Source organism: Poromitra crassiceps (genome assembly GCF_964638095.1).
Source record: "Poromitra crassiceps genome assembly, chromosome: 3".
NCBI classification, from domain to species: domain Eukaryota; kingdom Metazoa; phylum Chordata; class Actinopteri; order Beryciformes; family Melamphaidae; genus Poromitra; species Poromitra crassiceps.
The window spans coordinates 16,757,755-16,781,257 of record NC_139625.1 but is presented as its reverse complement, the minus strand read 5'-3'; the positions used below and the strand labels follow the sequence as shown (position 1 = coordinate 16,781,257).

The following is a 23,503-nucleotide window of genomic DNA, read 5'->3' as shown; positions in this document are numbered from 1 at the left end:
TTTTTTTTTTTTTTTTTTAAATAATAATAATAATATCAAAAAATATCGGCAATCAGCCGAAATATCGGCAATCAGCCGATCGCATATTTGAGGTCAAAATCGGCCGATACAGATTGCTTGCCGATCGATCGGTGCACCCCTAGTTTGCTGATATTGATGATTTTATGCTATATACAAACACTGTATGTACACTGAATGTTATTGTCTTCAGTCATTTATTTATTTATTTATTTGTTTATTTATTTATTTACTGACTTACTTATTTATTCATTTACCGGTATATACTGTACATGATACATGTAAGCTTAGGTCCCAACTCCTAGCTCCGCATCCAAACCAAATATCTTTAGCTCTTCGGTGAACGAAGACCTCACATTTTCATTTTTGTTAGCCTGTAATGTTAGTTATATCTCTGGCTCTGCTGTCAGAATCGCTTTTATTGCCACAATATACATGATTACATACGAGGAATTTGTATTAGTGTAAGTATGCAGCATAGCGGTCATATTAATATTCAGAGATAAAAAGAAATTCAATATACTTCAAGTAAAATCTCCTAAATTGTAATATCTGATTTCTTTATTCATTCATTCTCAGTTCCTGTCCATATCTCTGAGGTCGTGTGTCATATCAAATTCTAATCTCCGTAATGTCTTTCCCAGGGTGATTCATGGGCCGGTAATTCAGCACAGCAGCCAGTTCCCAACTGGTACCTCTCCCCACAGAAACTGCAGGTGGGTAACACCATGTTATATTACCTCTCCCCACAGAAACTGCAGGTGGGTAACACCTGATTATATTACCTCTCCCCACAGAAACTGCAGGTGGGTGACACCTGATTATATTCTGATGTATTTCACCCTCTTTCATCTCAGGAATGCCTTGACGGAATTTCTTCAAATTTGGCTCAAACTGGTCCAATTTAATTCAAGGACGAACTTATTAAATGTTGGTGGTCAAAGTTCGAGGTCACTATGATCTCATTGACCGCCCATTCCATGCTCGTTAACGCGATATCTCAGGAATGCCTTGAGGGGAAGAAGTCGGCATACTGTTACATGTGACATCATTGATGATGTCACTGACGATATTACCAATGTTGTACCGAAATTCTGAATGTCTGGGGTCCCTAGATTTTTGTGATGTCAAAGTGGGGTCACAAGCCCAAAAAACCCTTTGTTTGCTGTCTGCACTCAGCTGTTGGTTAAACACCCCTCGGTTAACCCTTTGTTTGCCCTCAGATGCTGGTTAGAAACCCCTGGGTTAACCCTTTGTTTGCCCTCAGATGCTGGTTAGAAACCCCTGGTTTAACCCTTTGTTTGCCCTCAGATGCTGGTTAGAAACCCCTGGGTTAACACTTTGTTTGCCCTCAGATGCTGGTTAGAAACCCCTGGGTTAACACTTTGTTTGCCCTCAGATGCTGGTTAGAAACCCCTGGGTTAACACTTTGTTTGCCCTCAGATGCTGGTTAGAAACCCCTGGGTTAACCCTTTGTTTGCCCTCAGATGCTGGTTAGAAACCCCTGGGTTAACACTTTGTTTGCCCTCAGATGCTGGTTAGAAACCCCTGGGTTAACCCTTTGTTTGCCCTCAGATGCTGGTTAGAAACCCCTGGGTTAACACTTTGTTTGCCCTCAGATGCTGGTTAGAAACCCCTGGGTTAACCCTTTGTTTGCCCTCAGATGCTGGTTAGAAACCCCTGGGTTAACACTTTGTTTGCCCTCAGATGCTGGTTAGAAACCCCTGGGTTAACCCTTTGTTTGCCCTCAGATGCTGGTTAGAAACCCCTGGGTTAACCCTTTGTTTGATGCTGGTTAGAAACCCCTGGGTTAACCCTTTGTTTGCCCTCAGCTGCTGGTTAGAAACCCCTGGATTAACCCTTTTGTTTCCCCTCAGCTGCTGGAACAGTTGCGGAGTAACCGGGCCAGCCTGAAGCCTCTGCAGCTTCAGATGTTGGAGCAGCTGGAGGCTCAGCTCACCATGATGCAGCAGCACCAGCAGCAGCAGGTAAAACACCACACACACACACACACACACACACACAGACACTAGGGATGTCGACCGTTAACCATTTAACCGCCGAGAATGTCTTTGGTTAAGCATGTGGGTTAAACGGTCAATTTCCATGTTAATTTGCATATAACAGTGTTGCCAATGTGGCGATTTCCCCCCCTCCTTCGTGGTCAGCAATGTAACCTAAGTATATTAAACGATGGGGCAAGTGTTAATCAAGCTAGATTTGGAAATAAACACATGGTTAATGTTGATTTTATCTACCTGATGTCTGATCAAACGCATTCCGCAGCGAAGCACACACATAGCTGAACACCTGCTGCAGCCACAGTGTCACAGTGAAGTGAGTGCACTGACTGCCACGCCCCTCTGCTGCTCCTGTCTGAGCACACAGCTCAGATGTGCTCTGTGACCATTTCAGAATGATTAACACACCCAGCGAAACAATCAGCTCATACATGTTCTATAGTTTTGTTAACTCCGTGTGTGCTGTCATTACTTTTTCTTCACTGGCTCATTCGGTCTAACTCTCTCTCCCTCCCTCCTTGCATGTTCATCATGCACACGCATGCATACGCGCGTACTGAATGATGAAACAGTAGTTTTTACCGTGTTACAAAAATGCAGACATGAAGCGGTCTAATTGACGATTGAAAAGTAGCAAAAAGTAGCAAAAAAACAACAATAAACAATACACCAAGTGAACATTTGGTAACATACTACGAGACAGGACATAAGACAGGACATTGGTGAGGTGAGCAACAAAACAAGGGGAAAATGATCAAACGAAGAGAAGAATGGGTAAAGATGATAAATAGCTAGTGTGTGTGTGTGTGGGGGGGGGCGGGGTTAGTGGAGACGGTTGCCCTGGGTGACATGGCCGCTGCCTAGATGGGCCGACTCAAAGCCCCGCATGCAGGGATATTTTTTCTTGACTATACAGTACAGACAAAAATGTGACCAATTGAAGAAAAAATTAAAGAAAGATACAACTTGCAAAAACAAAATGAAGAAAAATATACAAGACCAATGAGGATACTTATAAATCAAATCAGCACTATTTAGGCATTGCTGCTTTAAATAAGGCCTGTAGCTGGCTCCTACTAAGATACATTACTTAGTGTTTTGTAATCAATTCTTTCATAACATTAGTTGTTAGGTACCTGGTTCATAATATCCTACAATAACAATTGGGTCATTAGATATTTCCTAAACAATTTGAATTGATTCGTGAAAAGTAATAAATACACATTTACGGTATTTGCCAAGATATGTCAAGTCAAGTCAAGTTTATTTATATAGCCCTAATTCACAAGCATGTCTCAGAGGGCTTCACAGAAAATATGTCTAGCTAATTCTAGCTGACACAACAGTAGCAAGAATATACAGAATAAAGATAACATTTTGAACAATTGATAGAGAAATATAGAAAATATAGAAATGAAGGATAGAGCAGAGGAGAGAGCAGGAGAAGGGAGGAGAGCAGGGAGAATGTGAGAGAGTGGTGGGGTGGGGAGGGAATGGGAAATGTTGGAGGGTATAGGAGGTGGGGAAGGAGCAAGAGGAGAGAGCAGGAGAGGGGAAAGGGGGGGGGGGGGCGGGGAGAGAATGGGAAATGTGGGAGAGGAGAGAGCGTATGGAAGAGTATGGGAGTATAGAGGAGTATGGGAGACTATATGGACAGAACAGGGAAAGGAGGGCTAACTAACACAACATCAACAAATTACAGTAGTAATAATAACACATCGAACAATTATATCATAGAGAAATATAGACACACATCTTGCAAACGGACATATGTCGATTTCTTAACCAAACTATGCCTAAATTAATTGGCTGCAAGCCTTTAGTAGTGAGTCCCTTTGCCAAATAAACACATGTTCACATATAGAGCTTATGGGTGCCTCGCTTTAGGGAAGAATGGGTGCCATGCTTTAAATAGCGGCGGAATATTGGAGGGGATAGAATGGGTGCCATGCTTTGGAGTAGAATGTGTACTATGCTTTAGAGTAGTGGGGGAAGGGGGGAAGAGGAGAGAGCAGGAGAGTGGAGGAGGGAGGGAGAAAATGGGAAATGTGGGGGAGAGAACAGAGAAGGAGAGGTGGGAGGGTGCAGGGGAGGGAGAGCAGGGGGAATGTGAGAGAGGGGAGAGCAGGAAGTGGCAGGGAATGGGGAAAAATTGGGGAGAAGGAGCAGAGGAGGGGAGAAAGAGGAGACACATATGTCTTGTGTGTCTTTATTTTTACTGAAATGTTTTGTGCAAATGAGTACAACCACGACTGTGTCGCTATGTATGTGACGCTACCGGCATTAACGTTACAATACTGCTATGATCTGATGCTGACATCAGAGAGAGAGAGAGAGAGAGAGAGAGAGAGAGAGAGAGAGAGAGAGAGAGAGAGAGAGAGAGAGAGAGAGAGAGAGAGAGAGAGAGAGAGAGAGAGAGAGAGAGAGAGAGAGAGAGAGAGAGAGAGAGAGAGAGAGAGAGAGAGAGAAAACGCAAACACAGACAACTTCACAGTAATCCCTTTAGCCTTCATGTTGTCTGTTGGAAGTTTATTCTACTTCTGGAATGTTCTCTCGAAACACCAAAAAGCAAGACGGCAACGTATAATGTTTGCAAAGCTGTCGTTCAGAGGGGTGGAGGCTCCGTTGCGTTGTCTGAAAGCAGCATCCCTAGTACTTTTAATTCACATGTTGAAATAATTTGTTGTTGTGAGGAATCTTCTCTCGCTACAGAGTGATGGGGCCTAGCCATTTAACACATGCGTCATAGTGAACACGTCACCAAACACAATCCTCAAATCGTTTGAAGAAGCGAATCTGGGAGAAGTATGCGATTGTGAAAAGCATAATGTGCAAGAACTCTTAAGATGTGACGTGTCTACTTTCACAGCTTCTTTTCCAGGCAAACAATACTCATTTTGAGATTATTATCTTTTGTGAAAACCAGTTTGGCCAGTTAATTGGTGAGCTGCTTGTATCTACTAGCCCAGGGTTTCCCAAACGTTTCCATCCAAGTACCACGATGTACCAAACCAAATTTCCCAGGTACCATTTCCACTGCATATACCAACCCCCCACCCCCCACCCCCCCAAATATAATTTGCTGATTTAACCATGCAATAGCAGCAGAAAGGCTAAATGACAATAATAATAAATAATAATAATCATTGGATTTATATAGCGCCTTTCCAAGGCTCAAAGCGCTGACACAGGATGATTATTCGTTCACACCATTCGTACCGGTGGTTCAGAAGCGTGGCAGCCACACATTGGCGCTCAACGGCCCCTCCGAACCACCATCATTCATGTCTACATTCATACCAATCATACCATTCATGTCTACATTCATACCAATCATACCAATCATACGAGGCAAGGAGGGTTAAGTGTCTTGCCCAGGGACACAACGATTAGCAGCTGGGAGGGAGCGGGGATCGAACCGCCAACCCTTGCGTCATTGGCCGACCCGTTCTACCTCCTGAGCTAAAGCCGCCCCCGACAATATAAGGCTACTAGCTGGTTCAAAACGGACACACACACACACACACACACGTGCCAACATTAGGCTGTGAAAAAGAGGACCCCTTTGAAAATGTTTTATCCCTCGCCAAAATTTACTTTTGGACTTTTGGAGTGTTATTTACCTACCTTCCTGACAAGCTAGCATGACATGGTATCTGAAAGTAAATGTTAAAAATTTAGATATTTCCCAAATATCACGATATTTCCGAAAATCGGCCCAATCTGGCTACTCTTCAGTAATGTGTAAAAACTGCTGTGTTAATATATATATATATATATATATATATATATATATATATATATATATATATATATATATATATATTTTTTTTTTTTTTATGCTATTCTCTGGCAGACCACCAGACCACAGTACTAGCCAATGTGGCCGTTAAACAATAAAGTGTGTTTCCTGTCTTAATATTTGCTGATGAATCTTAATGTTTTTACCCTGCTGGGAGCCCCAAATGGGTGGGGTTCACCGCATCAGACACTGCGAGATTGCTAATCACAGAAAAGTAAACTAAACTGACTTTCAAGTACGTTCTTGTGATTACGCTGGCAGTCACTATAATGTCCTTCCTGGCAAACCCTGCCCCATCTGGTGCTCGAAGCAATGTTAAAACAAACAGTATTTGTACAGTACATACTGGTAGAGCTAGCTCTGACACAGCAGCATGTATGTACAGTAGGGCTGTGAATCTTCACTGGCCTCACGATTCGATTCGATTACGATTCATCTGTCAACGATTCGATTCGATTCGATTAAACGATGCATCACGATGCATCGCGATGCATCTTAAATTGATGCATCACTTTTTCCGCAATACATGATTTATTTTTTCTCACTTTCTTTTTTCTCACCGTGTGGCTACTTTTAAAATAAAAGTGCATTTGGAATTGCATTGTATTATGATCCATAATTAAAATAAACAACTGCATGTACTTACATTCTATTTTATTTGATTAAAAAAAAAAAAAAAAAAAAAAAAAATTTAATAATAGATTTTTGATATTTGTTAATCGATGCAGAATCGTGCACGTCCGCATCGCGATGCATCTTATAATCGATTATTTTTGACACCCCTAATGTACATGCACAAATACTCACTGACACCCTCGTATCGTATGTGATGCGCGCACACACAGATGCCCTCTCACACACATGTACCCATGTACCCGACAAAGGTTTGAATAATTTATTGTCAATTTATGGAACCTGTATAGAAAATGAATAATTTAGATGCCATTGTATATGCATGCATGCATAAAGGTCTACCTGTCAGTCTACAAAGCCATAACTATGGAAACGGAGTTGAGTATGTAAACATTAGACCCCGACTGATACTGGATTTTTGGGGCCGATAACGATGTTAGGGAGTAAAAAAAAAAAATCGATATCGACATATTGGCCGATATTCTTATATTATATATACACATTATATTGCAATGTTTTTTGCAATGATCCCTCAAATATTAAACACTTGACAAAGATATTACTTGACATGACTTGAGATGTAATGTAGGCAGGATATTTAACAGTTTAACAATAAACTTCATTGTCTAAAATGACATCAATGCAATTGAACAGTAAACTTCACTGGGAATTTAATCATTATAAATAACTAGAAATACAAAAACAGAAATGGAACAAATTCATTTATATATAACTTGAGTTAAGAAAAAGGATCAAATATACACAACACGCCATCTATAACTTAAAAAATGTAAAATTAAAAAATATCTGCCAACATATCAGCCGATACCAATATATCGGTTATTGGCCAATATCAGCTGATGATATCGGCCGACCGATATATCGGTCGGGCTCTAGTAAACATGGCTGCCATCAAAAACAGCTGCATTTGTAATGGCACACATTGAGGCCATTTACACCTGGCATTAACATGCGTTTTCTGCCATCAGATTGCAATCCGATTGTATTTTATCACTTCAGCCTGATTCCATTTACACCTGGCACTAACATGCGTTTTGGGTGAACAGATTGCAATCCGATTGCTCTCCAGCTCGAACGTCATCACGCGCGCGCTCCCTGAACGTGTGCATGCATGTTTGCATACATGCACAGGGAAATAAAGGTTATTGTTAAGCTCAAATGCACAGTGAACGTCCCCTTCACCTGGACAAAACGATGGCCGATCACGCAGCACTGCATCTATTTCTTTATCTGTTTATTGACAATGACACTGGGTCCGAGACACACACACACATACATACGTTTTCCGTGCATGTCATTGGCTGTAACCACCTGTGTTGCGTTCAGGTAACATCCTAAATTACACTGTTATACAATTGAGAGCATAATTTCTCTTTTATATGAAAGGAAAATGAGGGAGAAAGGGTTCGAACCCTTTCTCCCTCATTTTCCTTTCATTTTCCGCTCCTTTTCCAAAGGAGAAGTGTTGATATAAAAGAGAAATTATGCTCTCAATTGTATAACATTGTAATTTAGGATGTTACCTGAAAGCAACACAGGTGGTTACAGCCGTAGCAAAACTTTGAAGCAACGCTACGATTGTTGTGCAAAAGCGGAGCGGGGAAGAGATAGATAATTTTTAGCCGGTCCATGGTCACAGGGGGGCTGCCTGTGTGTGTGCGCATCTGGCACAGCGGCGAGATGAGGGCACACACCGGTGCGGTGCTGCCGGGGAATTGCGTTCACGTGTGCGCGCCGTCACCGACTTCCGAAGATTATGTATTTCCGTATGTTGCTGAATGCGTTTTGAGAGGACGCATTGCATTTACACTTGTGTTAAATGTTGTCATAATGCGTCCCTGACCACCTCCGGAGGTGGTTTGGCCGATCAGATTGCAATCCTTCTTCAATGCGTTTTGGGGGTGTTTACACCTGTACTTTCAAGTGATAAAATACAATCGGATTGCAATCTGATGGCAGAAAACGCATGTTAATGCCAGGTGTAAATGGCCTCACAGAGATAAACATGACAGTACTACTGTACGTAGCTCAAACTATGTCAGAAGAAAATGAATGGGTAACCCAGCTCAGCCAGTCAAATCATAAAGACAAAGCATGATTTATGATCCCATACTAACAGTTGTCATACTAGACTGGGCTCAGATAGTCTAATCCACATGTGTCAAACTCAAGGCCCGGGGGCCAAATCCGGCCCGGCACCTCATTTTATGTGGCCCGTGAGAGCTAACAAAGAATAAAATTTGCGCAATACAATTCTAATTCTAGTTATTTCTAACAGTTGTAGGCTACTAGTTGTCTGCCATTATTTTTTCCTATAATTCTGCTTTCAGAGCAAGAGTTATTAATTGTTAAGTTATTACTAAAAAACCAATAATAATCAAATCAGAGCCAATTATGTAATACAAGATACATTTATGTTATATTTACAATCGGCCCTTTGAAGGGCAACCATAATGCTTATGTGGCCCGGGATGAAATTGAGTTTGACACCCCTGATTATTTGAATAGACTCTATTCAAATTCTGTTCATTGTTTTGGACTGTTTAAGTCTCAGGCTGCTGTTGTTTGCCACATATAACAATACAAGCGTGTGCCAGGAAGTCAAAAGGATCACGTGACAATATTTGAAAGTCAATTAAGTTTCTGTTTCCCTGACTGTCTCTGAGTTGTCTCTGTGTCTTAGATCCCACCCATCTGATTCTGCGCGCAGCTTCAGACAAACAATAAAGTGTTTGCCAACAGTATTTGAGAGAGCCTGAACAATGCTATTTTATACCGCGGTGTCTTTTTTTACGGTTTGTCGTCTTTCCCTTCCGCAGATGAGACAGAACGCCTCAGGAGGTCAGCTGCGCCCGTCTCTCCCCAACGGCCCCACCACCAACTCCCTCCCCTCCCCGCACCCCAGCCTCCACCCCTCCCGGCCCCACCTGGGACCCCACCGGCCCCCCTGCCCGCCTCAGCCACTGGCCAACGGGCCCCTGGGCCACACGACACACGGACACTTGGACTCCCTCTCTGTGGGCAATAGTACCAGTAGTAGTAACAGTAGTAGTAATAATCAGCCAGGGCCCACGGCCACGGGACCCAACGGAGACGTGCCTTACCTGCAGCCTGCCGGCAGCGGCGACGCAGCACTGCTACCTCACACCTGCACAAGCACCCAAACACACCGGGCCCTGCACCTAAACTCCTCTCAGGTCAGACATCACTCACTGCCTTTGTCACGTTCCAGCACGCTCTACCCTGCCTTCTCCATTCCTATGGCAGAGCGTCTCCTAACAATGTAAACTCCCTCCTGGGATGTTTTCTGTTGTAAAAGGATTCATGTAATATAGCTCCTCCTGCTGGCCTATGTGACGCTGCTGTAAAACGGTGTCAGTTGAATGTCATAAACAGCGGAGAAAATGCATCTAAGTCAAGTGATGTGATAAAACAGGCTGTGAGTAGAGTAGCATCCGAGTAGATTCTTGTCATTTAACGCATCTGTAAAGTTACCTGATATTCCTTGACTGGATCATAGAATTTATCAAGCTGCCTGACTGTCGAAAACACAGTTCCCACAATTCAGTGATAATCCCATTACAACAATACAACACAATCGCTAACTAACCGGTGTCAGGAAATCTCTTAGTCATGGAATTTTTGGAATGTTTTGGTGTTGACATCCAATACAAAGGCCTTTTCTTCTAGGCTTGGTTCGTTCACTTCACGTTTTAGTTTTTGTACTCTGGTTGAAATGTGGCATACGATATCTTGCCGTTTCCTTCACCTTCTGACATCAATTACCAAAGGTTTCCATGCTGAATAATGTCCGTCTAGTACCTGATGACCAAATACCTTCATAAGTAATGAATCAATAAAGCTCTACCAGCTGTTCTTTCTGGTTTACTCTTGTCTCTTTGCTTCCATGTCTTCTTCCTTCAGGGGCTTCAGAAGGGGTCTGCTCCCCACGCGCCGGGCTCCAACGGCGAGGGGACCCTGTCTCACCCCCAGACGTCCAACTCCACTGTCCCCCCGCACCCCAACAATCAGGTCGGACATTCCGCTAGCGCCCCGTCGCCGCGGCAGCAGCAGGCTCGCAACCACCTTCCGTCCCCTCCCGCCCTCCCCCACTCCGCTACCTCAGGTGGAGCGACACCCGGCGCGCCCCCTACCAAAGATAGCAGCACCGCGACCGCAGCCCTCGGCAACAGGGGCTCCGAGGGCCAGAAGCCACCACAGGCGGAGGGCCTAGCCAATCACGTCCACTCTGGGGACGGCGGCGGCAAAGCGGGAGAGGGCGGCGAGAAGCCGAGCCTTAGCGCAGACAATCCCAGGCTGTCCGCCCTGCTGGCAGGGGGGAAGGGCCGGGAGGAGGGTGGCGGACAGTCGGCGGGGGCCGCCGCGCCCGAGCCCCACAAGAAAGTCAACAACATCCACCCGGCCGCCCTGCCCTCCTCCACCCCCCATGCCCAGGGCAGCTCGGCCGCCTCCTCGCCCATCTCTGCCATATCCACCGCTACGCCCTCGCCCAAATCCTCAGAACACACCCAAACGGGCGCCCACAGTCCCACCACCACCGCCGCACCTACCGCACCCGCCATGAACGGCAACGGCAAAGGAGGCATCTCCGAGGACTCCCAGAGCCCGCTGAAGGCCGAACCGCCCGCCATCACCACCAGTCTCAAAGCCACGCCCCCACACGGACATAGCTCCTCCTCCTCCTCCTCGTCCTCTTCAATATCCATCTACCCCAGCTCCACAGACGTGCTCAAGGCCTGCAGGTGAGACTGAACCGCCTTGTTTCTTCCTCACATCTCAATGTCCTCGAGGCCTGCTGGCCTGCTTTACTCCTCATGGTGGGGATGATGGTCTTGGCAGGGAAGCTGGAGTGTTGTCAACAGTGAAATACTGCCAGTACCTGCAAACCGAGAAGAATTCACCTGCCAACAATCATTTTTACTCGCCAAATAAGTAATCACCCTACCCTTTTCAATGGTCTTTTCGTGTATAGGGCCAGTTGCTGTGAAACATTCAATAAGGAGACCAGATTTTGTTTCAATTTAAAATTTGCTGACTCATACAGTTTTTTCTTCTGTTTTCTTTGTGGCCTCACATCTGATTCCCATGTGTCACCACACAGGAATAACTTTCAACTAACATCATCATACTAGTTAACCATCCATGTAGTAGAGAATCAGAAGTCACAGGCCAGCCAATCAACAATTTGATACAGAGCTATTGTTTTGCTTTGGCTTTGTTTCGTTCACCGTTGGAGTGTGTACGTGACCAGCAGGAGAAACGTTTGAAAACAGGCAAAGGCCAAAGACTTTCTATAACGAGCCATTTCCAGCAATACGCCTATTTCACATCCCACCCAAACCAGCCATTTCTTATGCCGAAAAGGCAGGAAGTAAAACAAAGGAACATTCCATTTATGTCGGTGCATGCCGTCAAATGTTTATGTTGTGTTACTTCCTGCATTTTAGACACAAAATGGCTGCTTTGTGTGTAATGTGAAATGGGCTAATACCAAGCAGAAAAGATGCATTCCTTTTGAAACAAATGAGTTGCATATAAAAACAAAGATGTCCTATATATGTAAGGAGTACACTTTATTATGAAATAATAAATGTTAAATCTGAGATTTTCCTGAACGCAGGCTTTACCACCAATCATATGATTTAACTCTGCAGTGGGGAAATTCAGGTGAGGTGCCTCTTCCCTAAACCAATCACTTTTTCATGCAAAGTAGGTTAAACAGCGTGAAAACTGTCGGTGAGGTTAATCAAGGCAAAGGTTATTCTGCATTCAAATGTGCAAATGAAAGCTGGACTGATGCCATGAGATTGTACTTGGATTTGTTTTTGAAGATGTCTCCCCCCAGTGGAATAGGAGAGTAACTGCAAAATTGTTATGTAACTGTAAACAAAAACGAAGGCTTCTGGACAGTCTTGTTGCCATGCAGATATTATTCACCACAAAACAATAATTTGACTAGATTCCTCCATTGTGGACACACTTTTCTTGTAAGTATCAAATGGAAATGAGCAATTTCTCAATTCACCTGTAATGTAGCCTCCCACCTTGCTTGTTTAACGGAGCAGATTAGCTCAAATATTGTATCCAGACGTCACCTAAGTAATCAAGATTCAATACATTTGTTGCCATCTCAACATATCTGATAGGAATTTGTCTCACTTCAAGAGAAATAATCAATGTGATTAGAATCAGCATCTTATATTTTGCATATAAGATCTAGTGGACTAGTCAGCAGTAACACTTCAACCACTAAAGCCATTTTCTGTGTTGGGTCTGTCCAGGAACCTGGGGAAGAATGGCCTCTCCAACAGCAGTATCCTCCTAGATAAGTGTCCCCCACCCCGCCTGCCCCCTCCGCCCTCGCCAGCCCTGCCTAAGGACAAACTCAACCCCCCCACACCCAGCATCTATGTAAGTATTACCCAGAGGGCTGCAAGCTAGAGTGGCCTGATTTATAGACCTTTTTGGTTTAGAAATATATGTCTGTGGTCATGTCGAATAGTGCTGTGACAGGATAAGTTTGAAATGTAAAGGTTATGGTCCAACGGGCAGCATTTTGACCGCGTGACAGGGCGACAGGAAAGAGAGGGGAAAATATACGCTTGAAATGATCTTGGCATCATTTTTTTGTTGATCAGTTTTTGTCTATTACCTTGATTATTCTTAAGCCATTTCTAAACATGAAGTCTGGACCATGCCCGGTAAACCACGGCAGGGTATTTACCGCTCTTACCCTTCTAGACATGAGGTATCATTGTTTCCAGAATTGGCACCCAATGCCCAAAACACGCGCACAGGTCTCCATACACTGCATCCACAACACGAGATCTCTGCCCAACACTTTTCTCCACTACTCCATAACGCACATGTCTCACTGCCAAGTTCCCCATGCATTCCAACGCATTCAAGGTGTCCTCTCAATCCGCATGCAGTTGCTGTATGCAGATTGAGAGGACACATTGCATTTACACTTGTGTTCGATGTGCTCACAATGCATCCCTGACCACCTCCGGAGGTGGTTTGGCCGTTCAGATCGCAATACGTCTTCAATGTTTCGTGGTGGCGTTTACACCTGTACTTTCAAGTGGTCAAGCACTATCCGATTGCAATCTGATCACAGAAAATGCATGTTAGTGCCAGGTGTAAACGGGCTCTGTGTGTGAGTGAGCAGAATTGTTCGGCCACAGCTGTGCCATTTTATGTGCAATGGCGCTGAATCTTTCAGGAAGTGTAAAGAGCATCCCTGCGGGGACCTAACGGAGCCGAGCAGGTTAATTGCCGTATGCGCAGATTAATGGCCGAACTTGGCCATGCTGCACAATGGCTGCGCAGCCACCACCACGCGAATCAGCCGTGGGGGAGCGTCCGTAGTTGAGACAAGTGCAGGACCTGTCGGAGGAGCGACGTGCAGCTCCGAGAGGCAAATCGTGATTATTTTAAATGCCTTGTTTCACAAATCCGATCACAGCAGTTCTTTGTATGTACATCAAACACATAATATACGCTCATGTTTTTGTATCTGTTGGTGAGCTCTTTTCAATTATTTTTGCGGAACACCAGAGGCGGAAATGTTTGTCCCCGCTGCTCCGGCCAGCCTGCCAGCACACAGCCCATACGGTCGGGCGTGCAGATTTACACTTGATAGACTGCATGGGTATTCCGCTATACTAGAAATATTGTGTGCTTTGTGTGCTCATTTGTATTAAAGAGTCAATGACGGAGAAAGACACGATCATGTACAGTATGGTGTTCTAAGCAGCGTTTACGCCAGAGAAAAACGCGGCCGGACAACGTGTCCGTCATGATTTCAGTTTCCCATGATTTCAGTTGTAATAAATTCCGGTCAAATATTAGATCTGTGTTCATTGAGCTTAAAAACAATTGATAGCAAGTTATAACCTCTATAATCTCCATATTGCCATAAAATCCCCGTGCCGACCATGCTTCTATAACCGGTCAATCAAACAGTGACCTGAAATGCCAGCTTCTGGGTGAATTCATTTCTCTGTGAAGCGCAGCATCAACTTTGATACGCGTTGCTTTGAATAATAAAGTGCTCAACTCAACACCATGAGTGAGTGAGTTGCTCAATGCAAAAGTTTAAAAGCACTTTGTTTCAAGGTCACCTTTCTTCACAAAACGAGTGCAAAACAACTTCTCAAATAATCCAAAACTCCACATTGATTGACTCACGGCTTGCAATATGTGCACGCACACACACAGAGAAATCCATCCGCAGCCTGCTTTATGCACAGGGAGCTGTTCCAGTTCACCTCCAAATTATCTTCGACTCCCCAGGATATCTTCATGCAGCCGAGGTACGTCCTCTCGTAACAATGCACGTAGAATATGAAGATTCAATCTTCAAATTCCACGTGAATTATTACGAGGTGCCGAAGAAAAAACTCTGTACCTCGTCTTTGAGAACACTTTAATGGATTACCGTTTCTGCGTTGTCAGCATATTTGGGTTAGATCTCACCTTTTTTCTTTTGATGTTCTTAACGAGCAGCTGCACCTGTTGAGAGCTGCTGCGCATACTCAGGGATTAAAGTTCTCCGTCGCTACGACGGATTTCCGTCTATTGGGGCCAGATATGAAATGTGAAAAATACCAAAATTAAAGCCCCTTTGTATATTTTCAATGTGTATTGTATTGAGTTTGAATGAAAGCTTTTATTTTGAAAAATTCCGACCGGACGTCCAAATGATTCTCCTGGGCTGTGTTCAAGCCACAATAAGTCTGAAAATGAATTGCTACGGTTTCCAGGTTGAACGTCATGTTTCCTTGCCTGTTTCAATGCACCACTATGTTCGCTGATACATGTTTTGCTACGTTGTGCTATGTTTTCGGCCCGCTGAACGCGACCCTGCAAAGCCACTCCATGTAACGCTAAACAAAACACTGTTGCCGATCTGCCTCTCATACAGCGTTAGTTCCTAACGTTAAATTATCCATGACAGCATTGGACTGAAGAAGTTTGTTATTGTGAGAATTGGAGTTAATTTATTACTGCAAAGGTGGAGGAACTTTGAAAACATGCGCGATGCGGAGTTGTCTTTTATTGGACATGGACAGGTAAAACTTGCTAACACACACGTTCAAACGTTTGCTGCAGTAACGTTAACGTTATTATTTTCGGTGTTTTTCCCCGCTGACAGCGCGGGGGGTTGACGCTTTTTCCACGACCACATGTCACTACCGTAATTGTCATTTCCACCATAAAGATGCATGTCAGCAGAATAACGTTATTTGATGGAGAGAAAAAGTCTAGTGGAGTTTCACTAGCGTCAACGCTAACGTTATTGAATGAGCTATAGGCACCTATCTGTAACGCAACATGATAACATTAACAAACAACTGTTGCTAGCGCGCAGTAACTAGTTGGTTACTAACTTTCTGGTTAGCATTAGTGTCAGCTGCTGCTAGTCTGAGTTAGTTGATAACAAGATGTTGATTTCATCTGTAACCTGACTCCATGATAGTTCTGTAATTCTGAGGGATGTTTTAGATGTCATCGTGTGCAGTGGGATGTTTCCTCTTCACTTGATGCTGAACTGTAACACTAGCGTTAGGTGGTTAGCCTAGGCATGCTAGGTGTTGTCTGACAGTATTAATTGGTGTGTTTTCATAACAATAGGCTACCAGACCATCAGCTCAGTGGGACAGGAGGGGTGAGAGTTTGGGTGGAGCTGAGCTGTGTGACTGGTGGAAGAGAACCTCTTTAGTTGGGACATATGTTTGACAATGTTGTTGTAGTTCCTGTGGCTACTGTTAGTTATAATTGTTATACTGATCCCTTAACCTACTTGTTTGACTCGATAAAAAACATCTATATATTAATTGTGATTTATTATAGCCAGTAATTTTCACATGTCTCTGTTGGCATACCTACGTGGAACCTTATAACATCAGCCCAGAACACAATTCATGCATCATTAGGCCTACTGGATGTTTGGTAACTTGAGAGTGAAATGAGTGTGATGTCTGCCATTTTTTACATGAAAACCCATGTGAAGCGACGGCACGGTGGGGAAAAAGCGGACACACTAGAAAGCCCGAAATAGCTAAAATAGGCCTAGAAAAAATTTCAGTCAAAAGATTTTATTTTGCTTTAACCCCTGCGCATACTGTACATCATACTGTACATCGGCGATGTTTCGTTCATCATACAGTAGCCTACACTATAAACCTACACATACAAATATTCATTTAGGCTATTTAATAGGAGGAGCTGGTGACCGCCAGAAATTTAATTTGGAAACGGAAACTCAGTTTCTAAGAGTACAATACAGACATAAAGAAATGCACTCATTAGGATGTTGTGTTCTAAGGAGTAGCAGTCTCATTGCAGGGAAAGGCACGGAGTCACAGGATGGACAGGGCGTGAGACTAAATGTGTGTGAATGTTGATGTACAGTTATGTGTATGAGATACATATTAAGTGTGTATGTATTTCAATTAATAACTAAAATCTTTAAGGTGGGGATACTGAACTATAGTGTGTGAGTCTGGTAAAAAAAAGTTCTCTAACGTGCTTTTACATGACTCAAAACTATTTCTAGTTGAAGGGCACTTCTTTCCATGTACCGTAAATTCCGGACTATAAGCCGCGGCTTTTTTCCCGTTTTTTGGCCCCTGCGGCTTATATAACGGTGCGTCTTATCTATGGATTTTTTCAGAAAAAAAAAAAAAAAAAAAAAAAAATCTCTCTTTTTTAGCACTCTTTCTAACTATAAATCCACTTCTGTTTTAATTTCCTCTCTTGCCCTCTTTTCACCACACCGCGGACACTGTGTGCACTGTAAAAATAAACAACGGTGGTGTTGTGTTATGTTGTTTTGTTGAAATGTTACGGTAATACGGTAAATGGGAGCTTCCTCAAACAGCCATCTCTTTCCCGACAATCCCCTCTGTGCGTGACCACTTACATATGGTAATTACGGTAAGCAAACGGCCACAAGCCCATCAACTCCCTCCCCCGACTACCAGGAGAAAATCACAAACTTCGGCGAATTCACACAAAGGAAGATCAAGGAATATTCCATCGAACCGGAGCAGATCATAAATATGGATGAAGTGCCTTTGACGTTCGACCTGCCACTCACTCGGACTGTTAACAAGAAGCGCCCTGGAGGATTCTTTCACCAAAAAAAAGCTTTGCTCGTTCTCGACAGCATGAGAACGAGCAGTAGATGATCATGAGGTGGTTTTTCAGACGTGTCGATATAGCAGTTTATCGCAAAAGTGTAATGGAAACACATTTTTCGCATTTGCACGTCATGTGACCCATATTATCCCTTGGAAAAGGAGCGGAAAATAAGTTTGGTAAGTAAGGTTCGATAGCCGTGTCAAAACCTCCGCAGCAAGTGGAAAACTTTGAAGCAACGCTACCTAGCAGAAAGACGAGTGTTGTGCAAAAGCGTAGCCGGGCAAATTAGATAATGTTTAATGGCAGAAATCGGTCCATGGTGACAGCAGGCTGCCTGTGTGCGCGCATTTGGCACAGCGGCGAGATGAGAGGATGAAAAGCACACACTGGTGCGGTGGTGCTGTCTGAAGTGAATACAGTGACTGTGAGTAGGCTAATACATTGCACACGTTTCAGGTGCAATTATAGAACCAAATCAGCCTTTTCCCCCCTCCATCTCTAAATCGGACCAGTTGTAGGCTATTAGGCTACCTTTTTTCCTCTGCCTGTCGCGCTGACTGCATTCACGCAGCCAGCAACATTTTGCGACTCATTTTCTTTTGAATTGATAATCAGGCTCGTTTATATGCATTGTAACTTCATGTTGGGATTTCCATTGACCATTGGTTGGATTTGAGCATGCAGGGGACGGGATATGGGGCAGATCCCCGTGCGTAATCACTGTGGCAGCTGCTGCAACGGGGAATCACTCAAACGCAACTTCAATGGAAACGCCTACAAGTCGCAATTGTACATTGTCGAAGTTGTAGAAATATCGCAATTCTTTTGCGAAAAACTGTAATGGAAACACAGCTATAGATGAAGAGGAGTTCGTTGGTTTTGAGTGACAATGAAGGAGAGAGGAGAGTGGTTGACGAAGCCACCCTGAACCTGTTCGTTTCCGACACTGAAGATGAGGACTTTGGTGGTTTCAGTACGCAGGAAGAAGAGGAAGACGAGCATTAGTGACTTGACTTCTCTGGTTACAGGTTTGCTGCACATATAGCCTATTGTTGTGTGATTTTGTCTGGGGATTAGTGACCTGACTTTTGTTTTGTTTTGTTGAAATGTTAATAAATGGGAGCTTCCCCAAACAGCCATCGCTTTCCCGACATTCCTCTCTGTGCACGAACCCTTTCATATGGTAATTAAACATCAAAACACCCGCGGCTTATAGACCGGTGCGGCTTATAGAAGAAAAAAATAGTCAATTTTGGTCCCGCGGCTTATACACCGGTGCGTCTTATAGTCCGGAATTTACGGTATGTCTTTTGATGATATTCCCTCATCTTTCTGCAAGCATTTGCAATGAAAGCAGATTTTAATGAGCTAAATGATGACACAGCTAAGCTATTGAACGTACAAGTACAATTTGTAACACCCACACTCTCTCTGCATAGTTCATATTGGTTTTCTCAAATATTAATGCCCTAATTTATCCTGTCTCCAATTCATCTGCAATCTTGCCTTTTACAGGTGACGAAATGTCATAGGTGAAATCACTACTGGATAAAACCTTTCACCTGCTCTTACCTAATTCAGAGATGCCCAAATTCTTTCCTATGAAGGGCCACAAATCTGGATGGAGGGACGTGGGCCAAAAATAAATGTTGATGTAATGTGAAATTACTTTACATTAACATGTATTATATTGTATGGGTAATTTACATTCTAAATATAAAATACATTGTCAAAATAATAAAAGCATTGTTAGAAGTTTTATTTAAAAAAATATTAGAGTTAGATTTAGAGTTGATTGGAGGGGGGAAAAGCATGAACATTTTCAAAGGGAAAGACCTTTCTGAGAGAAAGTGCAGCATGCAACTCAAGGTGCGTAACCCTAGCCCTTCCCGACATGCTAGGTTGACAGGCTTGGTAGCATTTGATTCCTTAGGTCTTCTAGTTTCATATGGTATAATAAAACGCATCACGCTAGCTTTAAAACTGAGACCGCCACAGCCTCCGAAAACGGTAATATTAGCCTTTGTTGTTTTTTTTTGTTTTTTTTGTCAAATCCATGGTGTATCAAAACAAATGGTGGGCCAAATTGGTCAGCCATGCTCGCAGCATTTTGCACACAAAATGTGAGACAACCCATTTCCCCCTGTTTCCTTTCTGTCAGCTGGAGAACAAGAGAGATGCCTTCTTCCCCCCACTGCACCAGTTCTGCACAAACCCCTCCAACCCTGTCACTGTTATCAGAGGCCTGGCTGGAGCACTCAAACTGGGTAAATGCACTGTATCATATATTAGTGCACAGGATCAGGGTATGCAGCACACATGAATATCTAACATGTTTGTATCATATATTAATGCACAGGATCAGGGTGCAGGTTCATGCAGCACACATGCATACTAACATGTTTGTATCATATATTAATACACATGATCAGGGTGCAGGTTCATGCAGCACACATGAATATCTAACATGTTTGTATCATATATTAATGCACAGGATCAGGGTGCAGGTCCATGCAGCACACATGAATATCTAACATGTTTGTATCATATATTAATGCACAGGATCAGTGTGCAGGTCCATGCAGCACACATGAATATCTAACATGTTTGTATCATATATTAATGCACAGGATCAGGGTGCAGGTCCATGCAACACATATGAATATCTAACATGTTTGTATCATATATTAATGCACAGGATCAGGGTGCAGGTTCATGCAGCACACATGAATATCTAACATGTTTGTATCATATATTAATGCACAGGGTCAGGGTGCAGGTTCATGCAGCACACATGAATATCTAACATGTTTGTATCATATATTAATGCACAGGATCAGGCTGCAGGTTCATGCAACACACATGAATATCTAACATGTTTGTATCATATATTAATGCACAGGATCAGGCTGCAGGTTCATGCAGCACACATGAATATCTAACATGTTTGTATCATATATTAATGCACAGGATCAGGCTGCAGGTTCATGCAACACACATGAATATCTAACATGTTTGTATCATATATTAATGCACAGGATCAGGCTGCAGGTTCATGCAGCACACATGAATATCTAACATGTTTGTATCATATATTAATGCACAGGATCAGGGTGCAGGTTCATGCAACACACATGAATATCTAACATGTTTGTATCATATATTAATGCACAGGATCAGTGTGCAGGTTCATGCAGCACACATGAATATCTAACATGTTTGTATCATATATTAATGCACAGGATCAGGGTGCAGGTTCATGCAGCACACATGAATATCTAACATGTTTGTATCATATATTAATGCACAGGATCAGGCTGCAGGTCCATGCAACACACATTAATATCTAACATGTTTGCGGTTGCAATAATGAGGGGTCTAGTTATGTTTTACCACCGGTGTTTCTTCTGTGTCTTCTCCCTGAGCCATAATTCTGAACATAGGCTACAATTTCATGTTGCTTGGCAACATTAGTTTAAAAAATAGTTTGTGAAACCTTGAGAACTATTGGTGACTGTGATTTCATTGGCTGGCTTCTCTTCAATAGAGTTGTGTGTCCTCAGCTACTCTTAAGATGCTTTTTGGAAACGATGAAGGCCAGACAGGAGTTTGTAGTGGTTTAGTTTGAAAATTAACGTTGCAGTAGGCAATCGTAATTTTAATTTTAATTTTGGTTGAGTAGGTCTGACAAAAACAACCAATCAGGGTTAGGTAGAATGTAACTAGCCAATCACAGCACACAAACCAGGGTTGTTCGGCTTCCTCTCTTTGCTATGTTGCTATGGTTAACATTCCATTGATGATGATGTTTAAACTGCCTACTGCAGCTTTAAATGTAAAACACACTTGACTGACATTATGCAACCTTGTGGAGAAATTGACGTCGGACTGATTTCTCTTGTTGCCCTTGGTGCTGAAGGCAAAATGGTTGCAACCTTAAACAGGCTACAAATACATACAATGTGTTGCACTGCAGTTTAAATCAGATCCGTTTTTGATCATTATTCTATTCAAAAGTCTTTTAGCTTCCCTCTCACTCACCCCTCTCTCTGGTGGTGTGTCCTCCTCTCTTCAGATTTGGGTCTGTTCTCGACCAAGACGCTGGTGGAGGCAAACCCGGACCACCTGGTGGAGGTTCGGACTCAGCTCTCTCAGCCCGCAGACGAGAACTGGGACCCAAGCGGCACCAAGAAGATGTGGCGCTGCGAAAGCGCCCGCGCCCACACCACCATCGCCAAATATGCCCAGTATCAGGCTGCTTCCTTCCAGGAATCCCTACGGGTCAGTGACCAATGGACAACACAACACTTGAGATGTTGGACCTCTGTGCAATGGGTTGACTTACGAATTTATACAGGATTCAAGTTTTACAGAGCTTCAACCAGGTTTAAGGATACAATATTGCTTCCAGCTTGGATATCTACAATCTGGCAACCCAGAGTCTTATCAGTCTGACGACGACTAAGACTCTTGGACAGACGGACGATATTTCGTGGTTTCCGGTGTGGAGTGGATATCCGTGCCAGGACTTCCGCTTCCGTCATTGGTTACAGTCCCATCGCGTCTCATATGCAGCTATCTGCATAGAGAAAATGTCGTTCGGACCTAAACTTGATCAACTCCAACTCCATTCTCGCGTCAATTAGACTGTAAACAATGCCGCAGCGCACGGAAGCGGAAGTCTTGGCGCGGACACTCGCTCTACAACGGAAACCGCAAAATATCGGCCGTCTGTCCCAGAGTCTTATTAGTCGTCAGCAAAACTTCTGAATTGTTTGGCCCTGTTTGGGGGGTTAGACGCACACTTACTGATGCCTTTCCTGTTTGTCTCCAGGAGGAGAATGAGAAGAAGGCCCTAAAGGAGCCCTCAGATACTGAGCCAGCGTCAGCAGAGAGGTACACACCTTCACATCTCCACACGTATACTTTTCTTCACATCTGGTAATCATTCTCCATACAAAGATTCCAGAGGCTGATAGGTAGGCATGTCAAGAAAAAATGTATTCATGTAAGAATCGCAAATCTTATCTTCCACTATTCTATTCGATTCACAACTTCCAAAAATCTATTTTTAATAATGAATTAATAATTATTTAATTAATTTATGTGAATTGAGAAATACTAAGACTTTTCTTTTTGTGTCTGTGCAAGTTTAGCATGAGTAAATGTTACCTTTTGTCTTGGCTTTGCCTTTGTGTGTTTACATTATTGCAATCGATTTTGAATCGAATCTTGACCCCAGGAATCCAAATGGAATCGTGAGATACCGAAATATTCACAGCCCTACTGCTGAGGTGGCATCCTATTTTTGCATTTAGATGCATTTTATTTCTATTTTGAGGAATGATTTGGAGGTAACTTGGTTATTACTGGGCAGTGTGGGCACCTTAACAAAACCCTTTGATGACATAAGACCTGATCGAACTGCTATTGCAGCCCTTGCTTATAACTGACTTGGACTTGGTGCAGTCTGGTTCAATCTTTTTTATCAATGTATTTATCAATAGAAGGTGGTGATGATCAGATTCAGCACATGTGACTCATCATGTGTTCTGTGTGCTTGTGTGTTCAGTGTGGCACGCAAAAGAAGGGGACCCTTAAAGCACATCAAGTTTGGAACCAACATCGACGTGTCCGATGAAAGGAAGTGAGTCTGGATTTCATCGCTGCATCAAATATACTCAGCATCTCTCCTGTAGTCTTTTTACTCCCCCCCGTCTTAAAATCTCATCTTAGGTCTTTTGGCGTCATCGACCTGTAACATTTACGAACATTTCAACATCAAAGCTTAATGCTACCATCCTATTTACTAGAATTAATCACGCAAATCGTAGTT

General features: G+C 43.2%; 1 protein-coding gene across 1 annotated transcript in view; it reads left to right on the top strand.

Moving 5' to 3' along the window:
* LOC310773854 (lysine-specific demethylase 6A-like) overlaps nt 1-23,503 on the top strand; it is a 115,384-nt gene that overhangs the window by 66,959 nt on the left and 24,922 nt on the right. Inside the window, exons 14-22 of the mRNA XM_083633836.1 lie at nt 663-734; nt 1,896-2,006; nt 9,315-9,692; nt 10,420-11,258; nt 12,798-12,927; nt 19,829-19,934; nt 21,743-21,948; nt 22,502-22,563; nt 23,240-23,314. Coding sequence (XP_083489962.1) covers nt 663-734; nt 1,896-2,006; nt 9,315-9,692; nt 10,420-11,258; nt 12,798-12,927; nt 19,829-19,934; nt 21,743-21,948; nt 22,502-22,563; nt 23,240-23,314 — 1,979 coding nt within the window. The remainder of the gene's footprint in view (nt 1-662; nt 735-1,895; nt 2,007-9,314; nt 9,693-10,419; nt 11,259-12,797; nt 12,928-19,828; nt 19,935-21,742; nt 21,949-22,501; nt 22,564-23,239; nt 23,315-23,503) is intronic.